General features: G+C 38.1%; 1 protein-coding gene across 1 annotated transcript; it reads right to left on the bottom strand.

Annotated features, from left to right (window-relative positions):
- Positions 1-1,046: 1,046 nt before the first annotated feature.
- LOC135473588 (uncharacterized) lies at positions 1,047-20,857 on the bottom strand. The gene is made up of 19 exons (XM_064753447.1): positions 20,668-20,857; positions 18,820-18,920; positions 16,911-16,980; positions 15,905-16,035; positions 15,251-15,339; positions 14,859-14,958; positions 14,505-14,551; positions 13,588-13,665; positions 12,755-12,951; positions 12,265-12,329; positions 11,766-11,872; positions 9,801-9,906; positions 8,499-8,598; positions 7,451-7,490; positions 6,842-6,893; positions 6,215-6,413; positions 5,880-6,006; positions 4,988-5,078; positions 1,047-4,731 (listed from the first exon to the last, which is right to left on the bottom strand). Exons 1-19 carry the CDS (start codon positions 20,855-20,857, stop codon positions 4,648-4,650), a joined length of 1,974 nt encoding a protein of 657 aa, XP_064609517.1. The 3' UTR covers positions 1,047-4,647.
- Between the last annotated feature and the right edge of the window lie 111 nt (positions 20,858-20,968).

Below are 20,968 nucleotides of genomic sequence, written 5' to 3'. Positions count from 1 at the left end.
TTAGCTCTGGATCGTCTGGCAAGTTAGCAAAAGATTTGATGGAGTGAAGGGGAGAAAGAGACAGACATTTACAGACAAGAAACAGAGGCATTGGACCTGCAAGAAACTAGGCATCTAAAGAGCGCCAGCATCGATCTGACTGTCATCGTGATATCATGGAAATACAGTTTAAAATGAGGAATTCATGTGAATAACATGTTGGTCAGTGTTACTTAGCATTGTACTTGTGTTCTGTTTCCAGCATGTATACAGATTTGCATGCATACATATAATTTTGTAGGCTCCATCTATTTATCTTTCAGTAAAGTGTGCATAGTTGGAAAATCTGGTCTTGATGTATTACATTCTCTGTGGTCAAATGAAAGTGTGAAGAGAGCTAGGTGATGTTCCACCAAAGTACATGTGAAATGTTTTATTTGAACGGTATTTTTCATTTTCATTTTGGTATGAAATGTGTAAAGAAACAATGTTTGCAGAAATACTTTACACCACAATGCATGTAAGTGAACAATCCTTAAGTGGCTATAAATGGGAGTAAAAAAGGTGTGAAATGGAAAAACTCTGTGGCATTTCTTTTATTCATATTTTTGACATTATAACTCGTGCATGCTACCACATAAGAAACTCTCTTTGTTCCTGGGGTCTTGGTGACAGATGTCAGAATGGTTGACGATGGCTTAGTGGCCATTTGTGTTGTCCTAATGTTCAGCGTGTAAGACCATGTGTCTTCCAACAATATTATATATCGTGCATATGTCTATGCCACATGAGGGGCCTCCGTGGCTCAGTCGGTTAGCGCGCTAGCGCAGCGTAATGACCCAGAAGCCTCTCACCAATGCGGTCGCTGTGAGTTCAAGTCCAGCTCATGCTGGCTTCCTCTCCGCCGTAAGTGGGAAGGTCTGCCAGCAACCTGCGGATGGTCGTGGGTTTCCCCCGGGCTCTGCCCGGTTTCCACCCACCATAATGCTGGCCGCCGTCGTATAAGTGAAATATTCTTGAGTACGGCGTAAAACACCAATCAAAAAAAAAAAAAAAAAAAATCTATGCCACATGAGGCAATGTGTTCTAGTAATTTGCCAAATATAGGTGGTTTATGCCACACACTCATCGTGTAAGTTAATGCTTTTGTATGGTGTCAACCATCAATTAAATATATAAATTTTTAGTTGGGCTAAGTTTTGAAATCAGCCATGAAAACCTTACCCACTGATAAAACGGAATCTGTGCATTCCCTATGCAAGAGGGACTGGTTATTTTTGGTTGAGACATTTCACATACCTTTTTGCCTCAGACACGTAGAACACAACGAAGTATGGATGAGTACAATGTAGTGTGGAGCATTGTAACAACTTTAATGTAAGATCCGAGATAATAGGCCATGATTTCACAGATGAGTTTCTTTTCATCCATTTTAATCAATTTCTCTTCTTGCATCACCTGTCACGATTTGTTACAGTACATGTAGTATACTTTACTGGATTGGGCCTACAATTTTGCCAAAAAGAACATTTTCAGAGGTAAACAAAGATAATAAAATATGACTTATGGTGGTGAAACTTGCATTTTCCTACTATCCTATATCATCCTACTTTTCACACAGTTCTCAAAATGCCCTTCTAAAATTACAGAAAACCCAGAATCCAGCAATCTGAGTAAAGTAGCCGTGGACAAAATTTTAGGCCAAACCAAGGTATATTTTTTGTAAGTTAAAAAAAAAAAGTTTCCATGGCTTGGATAATTTTTCGTATTGTATCGTGCACAAATCTGTATTACTGACAATAATACACAACATTTGCAAACAACACTCCTGTCATGGGTACCTGGCATTTGTTGTTTATTTTGTTAATTTTAAACCTGGCACAAAAAACAATTCTATGTTGCATCTTCATAAATTTCTTGTGATCACAAATACTGACAGTTTATAGACCTGAATATAAAAACAAAAGTGGAGTGATGTTAGTAACATACTAAGTTTCACACTGTAACCACCATTTAAATCTAATATTATACAATACCTCAAAAGCTCACGGCGTCAGAGTATACTGCCATACCGTGTGTGTGTGTGCGTATGTTATACGCATTGTTACGTATGTACGTGTGTGTGGTGTTATAAAATACATATCGCTTAAATCAAGTATTTTATAACACACATATACACAGCCAGTATGTTATGGCAATACATCCTGGTAACAGCAAAAGCTACTGACCTGTTTTATAACATACACTTATGTACACTGAGCTATTTTATAATATACACATATATATGCATTGAGTTATTTTATGACCCAAAATACATGACGGGTCCTGCAGAAGCCACTATTTATCAGCAAAGTTTGTATGCACATACATTGTATGAATGTGCATGTAAAAGAACAATCTAGCAATTTTTCACCAAAATTCTGCAAAATGTGTTAAATTCATCCAAACAACACAGATTATTCACACAGCAATAAACAAACTTATTCTGAGACCACAGCTTTGTTTCTATTAATGCTAAACCTTTGTAAAGTAATATATTTTTCTTGTGATCATGAACAGTTTAATTTTTCATGATGGATTAGACTGACCAAATTAAAACACTGGATACTGATACAGGGAATTCATGTTCACTATATACTAAACACAACTGCATCTCAAAATAGTATATTACATATTTTGGAGTAGAAGAAAGGTTCAAACAGGCAAAAGAATATGTAATTATAAAACACCTTTCACATTATGTGTAACTACTCACAAAAAATAGGACATTAACAAATAATGAGAGATCAAGACATATTCATTCACTTGTTTAAGCTTGGCAACCGAGCAAGATCCATCTATTTCTTAGCCAACGATTCTTCTGACCACTGATAAGAGAAATAAGAATTAGACTAGATTTGAAATCAATTTCACATTGGATATGTAAATAGGAAATGATGTACAGTAATAAAAATGTTGGCACAGAAAAACACATCGGGGTTTACCAGCTCACCAATGGCGACTGGAACATCCTATCCTATATCCAGAAAATAAAGTGTTTCTATGAGGCAGCTTCTTAAGCTCTTTCCATACTGGTTGTGACTAAATTATTTACAGAGGCAATACAAAATGTGTTTCTGAGTTTCCAATCACCTCTAACTACAGGCCTATAAACAGCAGTATGATGAATTATCCAAAAAACAAAAAAAAAAAACAATTCCCTGAGGTTTTGGTAATTTGCACAATCATCTCATTCTCATAGAATCAGCTCGACAAGAAATTAAAATGGCCTACCCTGATTCAACCTTTTCGCATATGAAAGAGAAACTTTCAGTGCAATTTATGTACATTTTAAATTTGATGATGGAGACAAAACTATGTTGGTTAGATTGGCCAGTTTCAGAACTTGATAAATTGATAATGTTATCAGTCTACACAGAATGACGCCTTCAACATATGCTTGAATAAACACCTTGCAAACATGCGAAAAGGTTGAAGAATTACAGTACATCACTGGTAAATGAACCTGTCACAGCTGTTTCTACAGGTATTTATATTAGACTGATTGATATGGCAACAATGGATTTATTTCAGATTATCTAATGTTTGATAAAGATATCAAAATTTACATCAACCTATGGGAATAATCCTTCACCCTTGTCTGTTTCCATGCTACTTTTTAGATACTAAACATCTTTATATATTATTCTCTTAATTATTTAGCAAACAAGACCTGCATGCAACTAGTCTTCATTCAAGCTAAAATGAGTGATGAAGATTAAGTTGGGTATATAGCCTGTCAGTTACTAAATGGCTTGAAGTGCCTTACTTTTTGTTTACTTCATTGTTTTCCATACTGTTTTGCATACGCTTATTTATCACAGTGCCACTAGTAAAAGTAACGCCACACCAAATGCATTAATATTTCATATCTCCTCTATATTCCATATTAGAACAGACCTTATTCTGGGTAGTTTCTGTTTCCCATAGATGTATTTTCTCACGGTTTGGAAATCTATCCAATATTTCATTGGCATGACAGCCCCAAATCTCTGACTGGAGGAAATCAGGCCGATCCCAGAAAATAAGAGATGAAAAGCCCCTCAAATTTATGTACAGAACAACATATTGATGTGTAGCTGTCGTTACGTAAAATTTGTACCCCTGAGACAGTTGTACTAAAACCAGATTAATGTAGAAAAATCTATGTGAACAAAAGGTCAAGTTAATTGGAGTCCTGATAAATCACCGTATCTTTTCAACATGAATACATGAAAAACAAAACCATCCCTCAAACTCAAAAAACACTTAATGTCATAGCACCATGAATGCTGAAAAAATCTTCACTTCCAAATCATAAAACAGTAACTGGAATTTATATCAGTACGTCTACATTCACTACATTCCAATATTTTCAAGTTACCTTCAATCGTGGAACCGAGGGGAATTTTAAGAAAAATCTGCCTTGTTATTTATCCATTATCCATTCAATAGATGTGTACATACTGATCATTATACACTACAACCCTGAACGTACATCAAATTTGTTAAATTCTACAATCCATTTTAATAACATCATTCTGAGACACAATATCCGATCCTCTAAAGAGGAACTACACACTAATTATCACACAGTTTGGATGGCATGAGCTGTTGAATTTGTTCAGTGATATCCTTTGGTACACATTGCTACCGCGGTGATGCTACCTCTTCTAGAAGATTTGGCACATTGTGGATTTCGAAGTCCAGAAGCATCTGTCCCAATGCTTTACCCTGGCATAACACAAAATTTTAATTTGAAAAACATGGAAGCTCATGAAGATTAAAGTCATAGGAGCACTATAGCACTAGAAGTGATGTAGCAGGAATAGGTGTAAATGCACTGACTAAGAAGTGATTCAGCAGGACTGAGTGTAAATGTATTGAGTATGAAGTGATATAGAACTAGGCGTAAATTTATCAACCTAAAAGTGACATAGCATCACTAGATGTAAATTTATTGACCACGAAGTGAACATTGTAAACATACCTGAGGGTCACTCCTTAGAGAAGCAATTCCTCCTCCTCCAAGAATATTGTGTAAAACAAAGTTAAAACCCTGTACACCTGGTACCTCATACCTGTTAGATAATTAAAAACAATCACAGGTAAAGGTTCATTTACTTGATTGGGTGTTTACTGCCTTACTCAAGAATTTTCTACATGTACGAGTGTAGTGTATTGGTTGTGGAAACTTGTGGTCCACAGTAAATCACTGCTCTTCTCCAGGCTTTTCACCAAAGGTCTGACGAAAGACAGAGCTGAATTTAAACATACCTCACTGATAAAGGGCCTTGACAGCCTCATTAAGCCGGCGAGTTAATTGTATGAGCCAGCAAAGGCCCTCCACAGGTAATGAAAGTTAGATTTGGTAGCAAGGCTACCAAACAGCCTACCTGTAGGAGATAGCTCAGTGCATAAAGTAAAGGGCATCTTTTGGCGAATTCACTTCGACAAACGCAACGCTGAAAGAATCCCTTTGGTTTTTACTCATTCAGGAATGCTCGATTTCTATAATTTTTAGGCGTGTACAGATAAAAAGTCATGAGCGAGAGATTGCAAAGTGAGCATTACATATTTTTTTTATTTCTTCAAAATGCCAATAAAAAGGGTTGGGTGGAGGGAGAAAGGATCAGATGGCTGTGTATGAGAGACATTTAATTAATTTTTATGGCCTTATGAGTCAGGCATCCACATTTGCTCATACTCAGGTGTTCAAAAACATGAATATCAACTCCCATACATTATATAATGTACATAATAAATATGAACTCTTCAACTCTTGAACACACTCACAGTAAATGGTAACTCTTATACCATGGTGCTCAGAAAACACATTCCACCTTCTTGTAAATATAAATTTATGGTCGAGTGCTAAATACCTTCTGACTTTTGATCTTGTGCTGTGTTTTATCTGTTCAAACAAGTGCTCGAAGTATTCCTCGACAGCTTGGGAGGTTAGAGCCTGGCGGATGTATGGCAGATAGGAGGGATGTCTGGCGATCACACCTACAAAATACAACACACGATATCAACTTTTTGTAGGGTATTGTAGCCATCGCGAATTTGTGCTTGTATTGTTTAATGCTCTCCCGAGATATTCACCTTTATGATGTGATCTAATGGAGATAAACTAATGCAAATGGAAGGCACAGATAGTCTAAACAGCATCATTATTGGAGTGTATGACACACTGCAATACAGTTAAATGTCTTACCAATGTTGGCAGTGTTACCCTTGTCACCACTCCGTGTGTAAGCAAGATCTTCGAGCCTGAAGGAGAAAGTACCCGTGGGAAGTTCCATGGCTGGGGGTGTCTCGGGTTGAGGCAGTTCCCACCAGGACGGGTACACCTGGGTGGGGCTTTCCTGTCTGTTGTATTCCTCCACATGTTCACCATTCATATGGATGTCAATCTGGGGAAGATAATGGCAGATAACTCTGTTGTATATGTAATTAACGTGTTGAGACAGGAAATAATAAATAACATGTGGGTCAGTTATAAATTTGTGGCTAACACACAATAAATGTCCAGTGGGTTGTCCAGGGTTAACTGGAAAAAAAAGACGTAGGAAAAATATTTTAAGCTTTGAGGGGTTAGAATCTTGGTTTGACACTTGATACTGTTTTTAATTACATAAAGTGGTGATCAGGAAAAACATGTAATCTGAGATTGGACATTCAAATTGTTACATGATTCTTCAAAATATAAGCCAATAGGTTTCATTCAAAAAATTTACAAAGTTTGAAAAATGCACAATGCTTGGAAAGAGGTCATTTGTACTTACAATCATGCACAGAAAAATGTTTTGGAACAAAAGGGGACAAGTTCTCTTAATATTACCTTGAAATGTTTCTTTGGATACAGGAATGAATAAAGTTTTAATACTGGTGATCTGTAAAGCAGACAAATAAAATTACTGTCATCAGGAAATAAAAAAAAAAACAGGAGATAAATGAATGATGAAGACAGAAGGACAAGCAGGATAGCTCAGATCAAAACTGGTTTCTCTACCTAGTTTGTGTTTTTGTTTGATGATGCAGGTACACAGTTACCATGCATTTTATCATATGAATGGGTGAACAGACATGGATTGATTTTTTATCATCACAGGTGCAGTACTCAAGCCTGGTTCTCTTTTATGTATGCTTAGGTATGTAGGAAACATTTCAAAGCTGTAGAAAACCAGACAGGACTGAAGGAAACTGTTGCACATTGTTAAACACCTGACATATTTTCTAATGCTCAGCTTTAATACATCTGGTACTAGATCTGGTGACATCTGCATGTAGATGGATGGATCAAAGGGCTAATGGTTTTTAGCAAACACAGTTCCGGCCACCTACCCAGCAAAGGTTCTCCACAACAAGACGATCTTCTCCAACGTACTAAACCTCAGATAATGAGCAACAAAATAGCTTCATGAAGGTATTAATGTACTGTGTAACTTACACTTTTGGACGTCCTCCAACAATGCCAGTCAGTCCAGGTGCTGAAAGGTAAACAGTGGTCACCTTTTGATAAACAGTAGCATCGCTTACAGGTTTAATACCCGTCATGTGATCAATCTGATCAATTGAAAGCTGTGTCCACAATCTGTGAAGGGAATTAGACACCAGAAGCATCTATTTCTTAACTTACAAGCAGAGAGAAACTTCTCAAACCTTATTTTTACAACAATTAACTATTGTAACTGGTTAACAAATTCATAGCACAACAAAGCAATTACTTTTACAGCACATTTGCAAAACACTACCATACCACAGGAATATAAGTTCAAAAAAGTTCCAAAAACATCATTACAGAACTATAAATCTAGCACTGTTAAATTTATTTATTTTTGTTTTACGCCGTGAAGAATATTTCACTTATACAATCGCGACCAGCACTATGGTGGGAAGAAAATGAGCAGAGCCCGGGGGAAAGCCACAACCATCCGCAGCATGGGCTGGACTTGAACTCACAACGATCGCATTGGTGAGAGGCTCCTGGGTCATTATGCTGCGCCAGCGCGCTAACCAACTGAGCCACGGAGGCCCTCTAGCACTAATAAACAAGAACTGTTAAACTATTGGGCACATTCACAGCAAATGACCATGGCATCTTAAAAACACCTCCAGAAACATAAATTAGGTTATAAATTCACTGAATTCAAGGTTTTGGCACTCCTTGAATAAATGAATGATTATGGCTTTATTGCCACATTTGCAAAATTTCACTCTTTGCATGGGCATGGTAAAAGTACAAATACAGGCAGTGCAGAATGCTAATGTCAACAGTTACGTAATACAGAATGTTTTGGTTATTAAAGTAAAACCTTTCTGAAGGAAGAGCATGTCACAGAACACAGGGATTATGTGGGAGAAACAGAGACATGGGAAGACAGTTGTACAAACACAACATACTTTAACTATACACTGTTAAGGTTTAATGGTATGTAGTAATAGCATGTGTTCAAAATGCCTAGCATGTTGCAGTTAATAATGTGAGGGACATGTACCCATTCCTGTTCCAGCAGGGGCCACCTCTCTGGCAAAAAACTCCAGAGCTCTCTTCTGGTTGTGATGAGCCGAAATCCACAGGACAACTTCCCGCGGGAGCTGTAACATACATCATGTACATGTATACAAGTATACAGTTCTGTATGTAACTACTTAACATATAACACTACCTGTATGGCATTAATTACAATGTCACAAACAGGTGTCCAAATGTCTGGTGTAACTACTCTCCTGGCCAAACTCCATACTGATGTTCTGACTGACAAGATCAAACCTGTATTAAAGTATGGCTCCTTCCCATTCAAATGTTTTGAACCTCAGGTGTAGCTATGTTGATGTACCATTATAGGTAACTTACCTATTCAGGTATCTACTTTTGTCTAGCATTCTCCACATACAAGTCTGAACCTCATGCCTACAGGAGTAGCTATTCTCACTTATTCTGGTGTAGCAATTTGTACCTGCCTAAGTCTCGCATTCTTTCCACACAAATGTTCTGAACCTCAGGTGTACGTGTAGCTATTCTCATCTATCCTGGTGTTGCAATTCTCACCTATCCTGTAGTAGCGATTCTCACATGGCTAGGTGTTGCAATTCGTACCTGCCTAAGTCTCGCATTCTCTCCACACAAATGTTCTGAACCTCAGGTGTACATGTACCTATTCTCATCTATCCTGGTGTTGCAGTTCTCACCTATCCTGATGTAGCGATTCTCACATGGCTAGGTGTTGCAATTCGTACCTGCCTAAGTCTCGCATTCTCTCCACACAAATGTTCTGAACCTCAGGTGTACATGTACCTATTCTCATCTATCCTGGTGTTGCAGTTCTCACCTATCCTGATGTAGAGATTCTCACATGGCTAGGTGTAACAATTCGTACCTGCCTAAGTCTCGCATTCTCTCCATACAGATGCTCTGAACCTCAGGTGTACATGTAGCTATTCTCATCTATCCTGGTGTTGCAATTCTCACCTATCCTGTAATAGCGATTCTCACATGACTAGGTGTAGCAATTCGTACCTGCCTGAGTCTCGCATTCTTTCCACACAAATGTTCTGAACCTCAGGTGTACGTGTAGCTATTCTCATCTATCCTGGTGTTGCAATTCTCACCTATCCTGTAGTAGCGATTCTCACATGGCTAGGTGTAGCAATTCGTACCTGCCTAAGTCTCGCATTCTCTCCACACAAATGTTCTGAACCTCAGGTGTACATGTAGCTATTCTCATCTATCCTGGTGTTGCAATTCTCACCTATCCTGATGTAGAGATTCTCAAATGACTAGGTGTAACAATTCGTACCTGCCTAAGTCTCGCATTCTCTCCATACAGATGCTCTGAACCTAATACCTCTACATTCACAGATGTGAAGTCCTCAAGGTGAAGCTGTTTGAAAATTCTCCGACACCTGCGAACAGAAGGTAATAGTGTGTACTATTCACAATTTCTAGGTATAGTAACTAATGTGATGTATGGCTCCTTTTTATCTTCATTTAATAAATCCTCTCCGGTTGTACGTGGGAAGGTCTGCCACAAGCTGTGGATAGTCATGGGTTTACCCTAGGCTCTACCATACTGATGGAAGCCATTCTATACATGTAGGTGAAACATTCTTGAGTATGGCAATGAAATAAACAAACAAATAAATAAACAAATCATTCCATAAAAGTTGCTTAGTCAAAGCACTGGTATCTTTTGAGTACTGACAGGAACATCCAAATTGTTACTCAGGGGTTAAGTTTCCATGTCCCGTCATAAAACCCTGACTTAAGTCCAGACAATGTAACTCACCAAATGTAAATCTAAATCTGGGACTACACCATTACATCTAAATCTGGGACTACACCATGTAAATCTAAATCTGGGACTACACCATTAAATCTAAATCTGGGACTACATCATGTAAATCTAAATCTGGGACTACACCATTAAACCTAAATCTGGGACTACACCATGTAATCCTAAATCTGGGACTACACCATGTAAATCTAAATCTGGGACTACACCATGTAAATCTAAATCTGGGATTACACCATATAAATCTAAATCTGGGACATCATTAAACCTAAATTTGGGACTACACCATGTAAATCTAAATCTGGGACTACACCATGTAAATCGAAATCTGGGACTACACCATTAAATCTAAATCTGGGACTGCACCTTGTAAATCTAAATCTGGGACTACACCATGTAAATCTAAATCTGGGACTACACCATTAAATCTAAATCTGGGACTACACCATTAAATCTAAATCTGGGACTACACCATTAAACCTAAATCTGGGATTACACCATGTAAATCTAATTCTGGGACTACACCATTAAATCTAAATCTGGGACTACACCATTAAACCTAAATCTGGGACTACACCATGTAAATCTAAATCCTGGACTACACCATGTAAATCTAAAATTGTATCAATACCATGCAAAACAACCCAGTCATACTGTACATGTAGCCAGGCCTCTTACTGTCAGTGGTCAATTGTTATTAATCTGTTTAGTTAAATATTTTTTTTTGATTTCTCAGTAAAACAGAGAATGTAGATTAGTGCATTTTCAACCACATTTTATCTTTCGAGTTTCACATTTAATACTTGTAAATGCACTTTGCATGAGGCTGTGTTACAAGTTATATATACATGTATATGTATATGCTGGTATTGACCTTGCAGTGACTTGGGATAATGGGACAGGCCAGGTCCTTAACGGCCGGATACCAGAATACTTCAACTGTATGTGGTCTTATATTTGCACTGCTGTCAAGATAAATATATGAAGTATAAAAATCTGCTTGTGACATGCACTTGTGCTTGTGAACTTGAAGCAAACAAGCAAATATATTACTGACAGGATGGAGCACGCTCTTTCTCATATTGTTTGTATCATATCTACCTTGTTTGTATAATGGAACTTGTTATATTTCTCTGATATCTACTTTGTAAAAGTACTACATGTAAGGAACATGCCAAAATGGTGTATTGTCTGACACCAACCTTGTTTGTATGGGGCATGGCATATTCTCTGACACCTATCTTTTTTATATGGAACTTGGCATTTTCTCTGACACCTACCTTGTTGTATGGAACTTAGCATTTTCTCTGACACCTACCTTGTTGTAGGGAACTTGGCATATTCTCTGATGCCTACCTTGATGTAGGGATCTTGGCATGTTCTCTGATGCCTACCTTGATGTAGGGAACTTGGCATGTTCTCTGACACCTACCTTGTTGTATGGAACTTGGCATTTTCTCTGACACCTACCTTGTTAGTATTGAATTTGCAGTCTTCTTGGCCTTTTCCACAGCTCTTGGTCCAACAACAACACAGACAGCTGTCAGACGAAACCCAGAGCCATATGTGGCACTAACCTAAAACAAGATATCAAGTGTTTTGTTTACAAGGCCTGATTAACAAAACTTTCATGGTACATGCAAATAGACATTTGGGGGGACATTCCCCAAAAATTTCATATTTCTTTGCATTTTATTTGATTGTTATAACCTGAATGTTTTAGTCAAAAGATACCAGTAAGGTTTATATGTTTAAAAGGTTTACGGAACAGATCGAAAGGGAACCCATTGCACTCTTTTTCAGGTGCAACCTCCTGACCTGAAGCCTAGTATAAACAGCAGGGTTACCTTTTTACCAGCTTACTCAGAGTTTGATGGTACCTGGACAATTGGGGTGAGCAATCAGAAATTTTAACACTTACAATGTATCAGTAACATAATACAGACACTACATATTCACATTTTTATACCTTATAAAAGTCAGATGGGGGTTGACCCCTAGCACCTTTGATATACACTGCTCCCCCCTCATAACCTGTAATATTGAAACAAAACTCAGAAATTATATCAACCATTGGTCACATCCTTGTTTTGCACTAAATGCTCTACATGTCCAGTACTTCAAAAACATATGTACATCTATATGAATACATATTTATGTCTCTGTATCATCTAACACCATCACAAAGAACATATTGTAAATCTTTTTGTAAAACTTTTCAACCTCTAAAGAAGTTTTTTTCAGTGGAATTTATGCATACAATTATTATGAAATTGATTTGTCTGTGTCACTAAGATGTAAGTTTCATAAAACTGGGCAAATTATTTCTTTACACCCCATAGTTCTCTGAATGTTTCAAAAAACTGGCAGCAGAGGCTGTTGAAGAATTACCTTTACATTTACGCTTCTTAAACATGTGATGAAAAGCAGAGATACTATTTACATTTCATCAGACTTACCCGGAATTTCTTCGATTTTCACCTGACTGAAGTCACAGACAACATCAGGCAGGAAGTAGTGGACAGGGTCACCTATCTCATACAGCAACTGTTCACTGACAGTGCCTTGAGACACCAGCCCTCCGGTGTGGGGAGGCTTGTACAGCACCAGGGCACCATCCTCTGCGCACTCTATTACAGGGAAACCAATATTGTCCCTGCAAACAAAACACAGTCATCACAAACCTCACAAAAGTTCCGGTGCACCCAAAATACACCCAAACAAATATATTTCTATTTATCCAGTAAAAATTGGGACATTGGCAATCTGGTTACCATGACGATAACTGCAGAAGCCATAACACATTGTCACCTCTGTATCCATGTACCTACCAAAAATGCATTAGTATGCGTAACAACTGGAGTAGTAACTTGGACATATATATAAAGTTATATCTATCATTATAGTGGCCATTGCTCAATTGACAAATTTCAGAAATCTGATATGAATCCTTCCTGAAAACTAGGTACAAACAATGCAATACTGCAATGATTATTTCTGCCATGTGGTCTTGACAGATAAAATGAAAAAACAATACAAGAATTGCTAAGTAATTCAAATAATCAAATACACATGTTATTATTCATGTATGTATGTCCGATGAGCACCAGAAATACACAAGTAACTTTTCATTAACAATATTGCCATGACGTGGCTGAAATATTGCGGACAAAGTGATAAGCCATTGTCATTCATTCACTAACAATTGGTTTCACACGCATGTGACTCACTGAAAATGTCTTACATGTTACACCTTATTGTACCGGTATTTATACGAAGAGTGCAGACTCACCAGTCATCAATGTTGTACCAGTCCGTGAAGATACCACCTGTAGCTTGAGCCCCACATTCCATCAGGTGACCTGCCAGGCTAAAAGAACACACGTAAGTCAAACACTGTTGTTCTCATGTATTTGGGAGCTTTGTAAGTTTGAGTATTGTTACAACACTGATTAAAGACAATGGACAGCACATTATAGATTTGATGTTTTGATATATATTGAAAAGTTTCAAACATGTATACAGCCTGTGAATGATCATGGGTTTCTTTGGGCTCTGCCTGATTTCCTTCCACCATAATGTTGGTCGTCGTAGTATAAGTGAAATATCTTTGAGCATGGTGTAAAACATCAATCAAATAAATCCATAAATAAATAAATAAAACATGTATAATCAGTATCAAATGAAAATGTTTTGCGTATGGTTTATCCACATTATGATGTTAACCAAGCCTTTCTGCTTTGTCTCACAGCTTTAGTTGTAATCTAGGTCTTATCGATAACCACAAAATCTTTTCGTGCTTTCAAAAAAGTTACTGAGAAATAATGTAAATAAATTATTTTTTCTCCCTGAAGTTCTTCAAAACTATTGTTGGAAACTGTTCAGACTTAGACTTGATCTAGCACGTCCTGAGCGTGTTACTAACACGACCATTAGTCCTGATTCCTGACGTCATTCGACATATCCAGAGTGCCCATTATGACTTCTCCATATTTTGTACACTCGACATACGATGTCATCAATGTATGCAATTAATATTCATGTCTGCGTTTAAACTCATTGTGTCCCTGGAGGATGTCCGGTTTTGTAGAACAAAACAAGGTAAATATGAAGAAAGTCTATTAAAGCAGATTTTCTGTAACACTGAATTTATCCTTATAATATAATTCAAATAAAACTGATAAGTTTTGACTAAGAAAGACTTCTCACCTGCCAGCAGCCAGCAGATCAAAGTTATCCAAGCTCCAGTTAGAAAACTACAAATACAACATATGTCCATGTTTGCCAGGTATCAAGGTGATATGGTATAATATACACTAAAATCACAAGCTGCATGAAGCATTTTTATCTTTAGAATCAAGTTGTCAAAAGACATGTATGTTTCAGTGGGAGCAGGAGCCAAGTGCATTCCATGCACTTTGAGGACTACCTGACATGTATGTCCGATGATCAAATTCCAGCAAACTAGAACCTGAAAAACTTACAGTACACTACTCAGACTGTGACTGCTCAGAATCTAGAAAACTTTGACAATATTTGTGCAAAAAAATCACAAGAACATACCGAGTACAGCAAAGGTGCGAGAGCCAGAGCGCTGTCAGCACACCTCCCTGTGATGACGACATCTGCTCCCAACGACAGCGCTCGGGCTATAGGGCCAGCGCTGGCCAAAAAGAACACAAATACACTGTTGGTTGTTGCTACAAGCATATTGTTATGCTTTAATAGATCATTAAATTTAAAAAAAAAAACAACAACACTTCTTTGTTTCAAAACACAACTTGCAATTTCATTAGACGCCTACATTTGAAATACAAGCCATGCCTGATACAAACATTAATGTATTCAAACAAACTGTACTATCATTTATCATGCCTTAGTTTTCAGATAAATGAGAACTGACAAATGACACTAGATGTACCACCCAGAGCACAATCAGACGAATGATATCTTACCCTAGATAAGCATTCATACTGTGCACATTTGGCGGGAATTCACGACCAGAATCCATATCCTTAACACCAGCTTTTGCCAACTCTGAAGACTTCAGATGTAAAGAAATTAAATTATTTAACACATAATATCACACATCTTTCATTTATCTTTAGGAATGGTGCGTCATTGTAATAAAAATAAATGATGGTCAAGTTACAGGGTACAAAACAGTAAATGCCAACCAAGGAACAGAAAAATCACCTAACAATGAGCTTTAAGAATGACATCAAAAGCTGTTTTTCAAAACTGACAAGTAGTTGCACAAAAGAATTTCCTATTATGATACACGTGTATGAGGTTCGTCATGGTGCGGAGATGAGGCAATGGGAGACAGGCAAAAGCCTGGCTTAACACCATGTGCCGCACACCAATGAAAGTCCTGACGTAAAGCTATAGCCAAAGCTGCAAACAAGATTCAAGCACCATAATAATTAGTTTCATTTTCCTATCAGGTAGAGTGCCAGTCTGGACTACTGTCCAAAACTGAGAGCATGCATTGATGTAATTCATTCAGGATTTCTGAATCACACAGAACACATTAAAGTGAAAAACATTCAAATTCGGTAGAAAAGATGGAAATGACACATAAAGCGAACCACATTGTGATACTGCACCTGGGGTAAAAGGTCATCTCCCGTCACCACAGCAACCTTTATATCAACTCCTGCTGCAGAGGCTGCCTCCTGGATTTTAGCACCACAACTTAAAGGATTAACACCCCCTGCATTACTGATGATCCGGATACCTTGGTGAAGCAAAAAACAAATCATCATGTATAGGGTAAAATAAATACCTATTACTTATATCAGCAGAATCATTAAATTTCTGCTCATTTCTGCAATTCATAGTTATCATTCACACCGCCAAGCCTACACTGCTCCATGGCCCTGCATATCTAAAACTAAGCTTGTTTGCCATTCCCAATTTACATGTGATGTGCACAGTTCCGCTGTCAAACATACTATAATTCAGAATTACTAAAAATCTCAAAGTTGTTTATTTCCCTACACCTTTCCATGCCATCTGTTTTCTACCGTCTCATACACAAACACGTAAAATCCCCACGTGTCTATAGTCTCAAATAGCCCTACATAATGCAATGAGATACACGAAGTTTCCTCCATGTACAGCTATGTTCAGTTTTACTTTGCTTGGCCACTCCCATTACCATCAACATTATAACAGTTATATCACAATATTTCATGTAACAGGCAGATACATTTATTAAACTGTTTCACTGGAAAGACGTGCCAAACTCTGCTTCTACATGTATACCTAGTCCCACACACCTTGAAAATGCATAACATAGAAGTTTGTATATTTTTCAAATAATTCAGGCTCTAAAAAAATATTCTGACCCACATAACACTTGTGAGTGGTAAGCCATGTTCTAGTCAGGGCAATATTGTTCTATGGTTTGTCGACTGATGAAACTCTTTGCCTTTAACACACTTCAGTTCCTCTTGTTGTTTTTCAGTTATTCATTTTCAAAATGTTCAATGTCCTATATTGTGCACAAAGTTCCCGAATGACAAAGTTTCTTGTAACAGCTGGCACTGTCATGCAGCCAAAATTCAGTCAGCTCGAGCAAATTAAAATGATGACTTACTTTGTACTTACCTTTGTTTTTGATGTCACGAATAAATGGTGAAATGGCCACTTGAACAAAGTCAGGAGCATACCCCATATCCTAACGTATCAAAGCAAATTACATACATCAGACTTGATCTAATCAAGAAAAGAAGCATAATTTAACTGGATTCCCAATAAGAAAGGAAATGGCCACAAAGATTTTAATATGATTTAGTAACATTTATTTATGTATCTTTTTACCTACTGTCAAATAGGTAAAAAAATTCTTGAACATGGCATTAAACACCAATCAATCAAATCAAAATGAAGCCCCACATATATGCCATGAGTGATGTTATGTGTTTGTTCACTTGTATGTTAATCAGATAGTCAATTATGACAAGTCTTAATGATGGATTGCACAACATCATGACATGAATTTCAACATCCATGTATTCTCTGCGGCATTTCAGATGCCACTGATATGTCATATGCCACATGTGTATCGCTAGAACATTAGTATTACTAAACTTGTACACTGTACACATTCATATGATGAGCTACATTTGTCATATTGAAAGGAAAATTTATAATGTTTTGCATGTATATCTTTGCAGAGGGTTTAAGACTCTTATCTTTCAATTGCTGGACACTGGGTCAGTTCTAGCTTTGGACAGAAAGTTTATTGATTCTCCTGCTCACAGTGCACATGGGGCTGTGGTTAAGACCATTCGTTTTTGATGAATATGGTGTGGATATTTGTTTGCATTACAAAAGAAACTTTATCAGTAACTTACCAAAGGTTAGCGGTTTAGACCCTCTTCTGAATGATGACCTTAATTACTGAACACGTTCTTTGACAGATCTTTGTATGGTGTTTTTCTGTCATTTTACACTTCAATCTTCCAAATTTGAGTTGTTTTTTTTTCCTCCAAATTTATATCCTAGCCAACCATATTTATATGACTTATTTGATTGTTGTATTACGCTGCACTCAAGAATATTCCACTTATACAACGGCAGCCAGCATAACATGTCAATAAACATCTAATAACCTAGCCATAACCTGGTATTGTCCGGGGGGGGGGTGGTTTGGGGGGGGGGGGTGATTGTCCAGCGGGGGGATTTTCCGGAAGGGAAATGTCCAGGGGGGAATATGTCCGGACCCCTTATCCCCCCATGACCATCCAAAGGTTGCTAGAAGATCCTTCCACTGATTGCTGGATTGAGAGGAGAGGAAGAGGAATGAGCTGGACTCATAGCTATTGGGTCATTGTGCAGGCACACTAACCACCTTGGCCATGGAGGCCCCTAAAACACCCACACCAGTCTGATTAACATACTGAGTAATTAAGACACCTAAACTAGTTCTTGATGAACACTTGGCCATTGAGTTACCCACAGGTAACCCATGGCCTGACTTTGCTTGGCCATTGAGATGGTCATGTATGTAGACCACAACATGATTTACACAAAGCCATTATTTAATCATACATGTATTTGATTCACTGGTGGTTTACATTGTACCCTCGAATATTTCCTATGATAGCAGCTACCATTATCATAGGAAGAAACCCTCAACCATCCACAAGTTGCTGGAAGACCTTCTGACGTTCAAGGCCATCGGGATACCTTAACCACAGGTTGACCACTTGCCCACTGAGATATACCTGGGACTAATATAACAGTTAGTCCCAGGATATACTAAAGATTCATTCTGTAGGGGCTACTCAACGACTGATGCATCTACATGTGGCAGGTTTTGTGTGCACCATCTCCCCCTCCTCCCCAAACACACACATAACAAAATGACCCCACCCTCATATGAGCACTGTCATATCCCACAAAGACAACCCACCTTCTGACAGGTGCTTAACCTCTAACAGCTGGGAGAAACAAGACCACCTGTCTACACTCAGGACTGTAAGGTGTAATCAATTAAGGTATGCTCACTTACCGGAGACTTGTTTTTGGCTGCTGTCAAAAGTGACATGGTGATTTCTGATAAATAGTCAAAGACAAGGAAGTCCAGTTTAGCTCCATAAATCAGCTGTGGTGCTGCAACATAACAGAATTACATAATTCAAATCATTTTTCTACATTTTTTCTACACTATCAACCTCTGACAGTAAACTGAATACCATGTAAATCTATATTTGTACTTGTATGTCAAATCTGTTATTGTAATTTTTCAAACTTTTCATGGCTAATTATTCAAACACAATTATACTGATGCAATTATACTTCTTATCAAGCCTCAAAATTGGCCAACTCAACAGATACCGGTATAGTTTTGTATCTAAAATCAAACTGAAAAGAGGTATAACTGGCACTGAAAGATGCTGTTTCATATATGAAGAGGTTGAGAATCAGGGCAATTAATATTAGCAGTTAAAATGGCATTACTATACACCACAATGAAATCCTTCAGCCACTGTCAACAAGAACAAGCCATATAGTGAGGGTCAGGGTGTCTTTATGTAACTTACAAATCTTGATTTTAATCATGATAGAACACATATACATGTAGGCCTCCTACATGGTAGCTTGAATGGCCTAAAAGTAGTGTGCAAAGTACAGCATGTTAATATTGTTGGTATACGCCATAAGCCACATTTAGGAGTGCTTCAGGTAGATTTTCACAATTAGGGAAGAGCGCCTGAGATTATAAACACCATGTAATAAACTGCATATCAGCATTTTGGCAGTCTTGCCAGTTCACACAGGTTTAGGTGGGATAAGGCCAGGTTCCTCACAAACTAATGCGGAAAAAAGACGTGATTTTAGGGCTAGCCGCCAATGGTGATGTTCAATGACTACTTTCAGCCACGTACGTCACTTTGTGACAGCCCCATCATGTATCGTCCAAACCTGCGCATGAACTCGTAAGAATCCTGAAATGTTGTTTCGACTAATTATATGAAAGTGCAGACATTTCTTCTGGCTTGCCAGTCTTGTGATGAGCAATGGTCTAAACAAGTTACTTTGCTTTGAATTCAGGTCTATGGATGATACATGTATGCAAGATTTGCAAGCTGCATGCAAGCATTAGGCCTTCAATATTCGCTGTATAAAAAAAAAAATTGGGGTGAATGACTTGCACAGGCTTTGCACTTGTCATAATCATGTTTAAAAGATAGCTTATTTATTTATTTGATTATTGTTTTACGCTTACGATTATACATTTTACTCAAGAATGTCACTGATCGGACGGCGGCCAGCAGTATGGTGGGAGGAAACCAGGCACAGCCCAGGGGAAACCCACGACCATCAGTAGGTTGCCAACAGACCTTCCCACAAATGGCCGGAGAGGGAGGAAGCCAGCACAAGCTGGACTTGAACTCACAGCGACTGCATTGGTGAGAGGCTCCTGGGAAATAACGCTGCACTAGTGTGCAAACCAACTGAGCCACAGAGGTCCCAAAAGATAACATGCAAAGACTGAAACACTGTTCTTGTTGTTATAAGGCCACGGTGAAAAACCTCGCGATGTATTACATGTATTTTGCACTTCTGTATGGGAACTGAAACTATGTCTTTTGACTGATAGGAACATTGTGAGAGGGTTTCAAAATTGGTATCTTACTAGATGTTCTTGAAAACCAGAGACCTTGCAGAAAAATGAGTAGCGGTGTATTTGGTCTCCAGTTGGGTATTTTCATATGATATAGGGCCTACCTGGTATGTATAAATAAAAATTGTAATTTAAAATGGTTTACATGATGGTGTTTTCTTGGACAGGGGGAGTAACTCTGCGCACTCATGTAACTTATAGCGCTCGGTAGAATCAAGTGGTACATTTTACCAGCAACTGCGGTGTCACCCCAAAACCCGCTGGCACAGCCAATTTTTACTGGTTTTCCAGGTAATAATCGAGAATACTGCTTGCTTTGTCGGTCGACGACGGCGGCAAGTAATGCTGGTGCACAATTTTGATGCCATCTTTGAAAAGCTGCAGATTTGCGGAGTGCGCGATACGTCAACAAGCTCGCCATCGCTTGATCTCGTTCCTAGGGGACTAACAAACAGTTATGTTCACAATAGTTTGCGTTTTAAAAGATGTGTAATTCGAGAACGAGCACATGGGAATGGGGTCATTACCCAGA

Source organism: Liolophura sinensis, chromosome 8 (genome assembly GCF_032854445.1).
Source record: "Liolophura sinensis isolate JHLJ2023 chromosome 8, CUHK_Ljap_v2, whole genome shotgun sequence".
Classification (NCBI taxonomy): Eukaryota; Metazoa; Mollusca; class Polyplacophora; order Chitonida; family Chitonidae; genus Liolophura; species Liolophura sinensis.
This window is presented reverse-complemented; position numbering and strand designations above follow the sequence as displayed.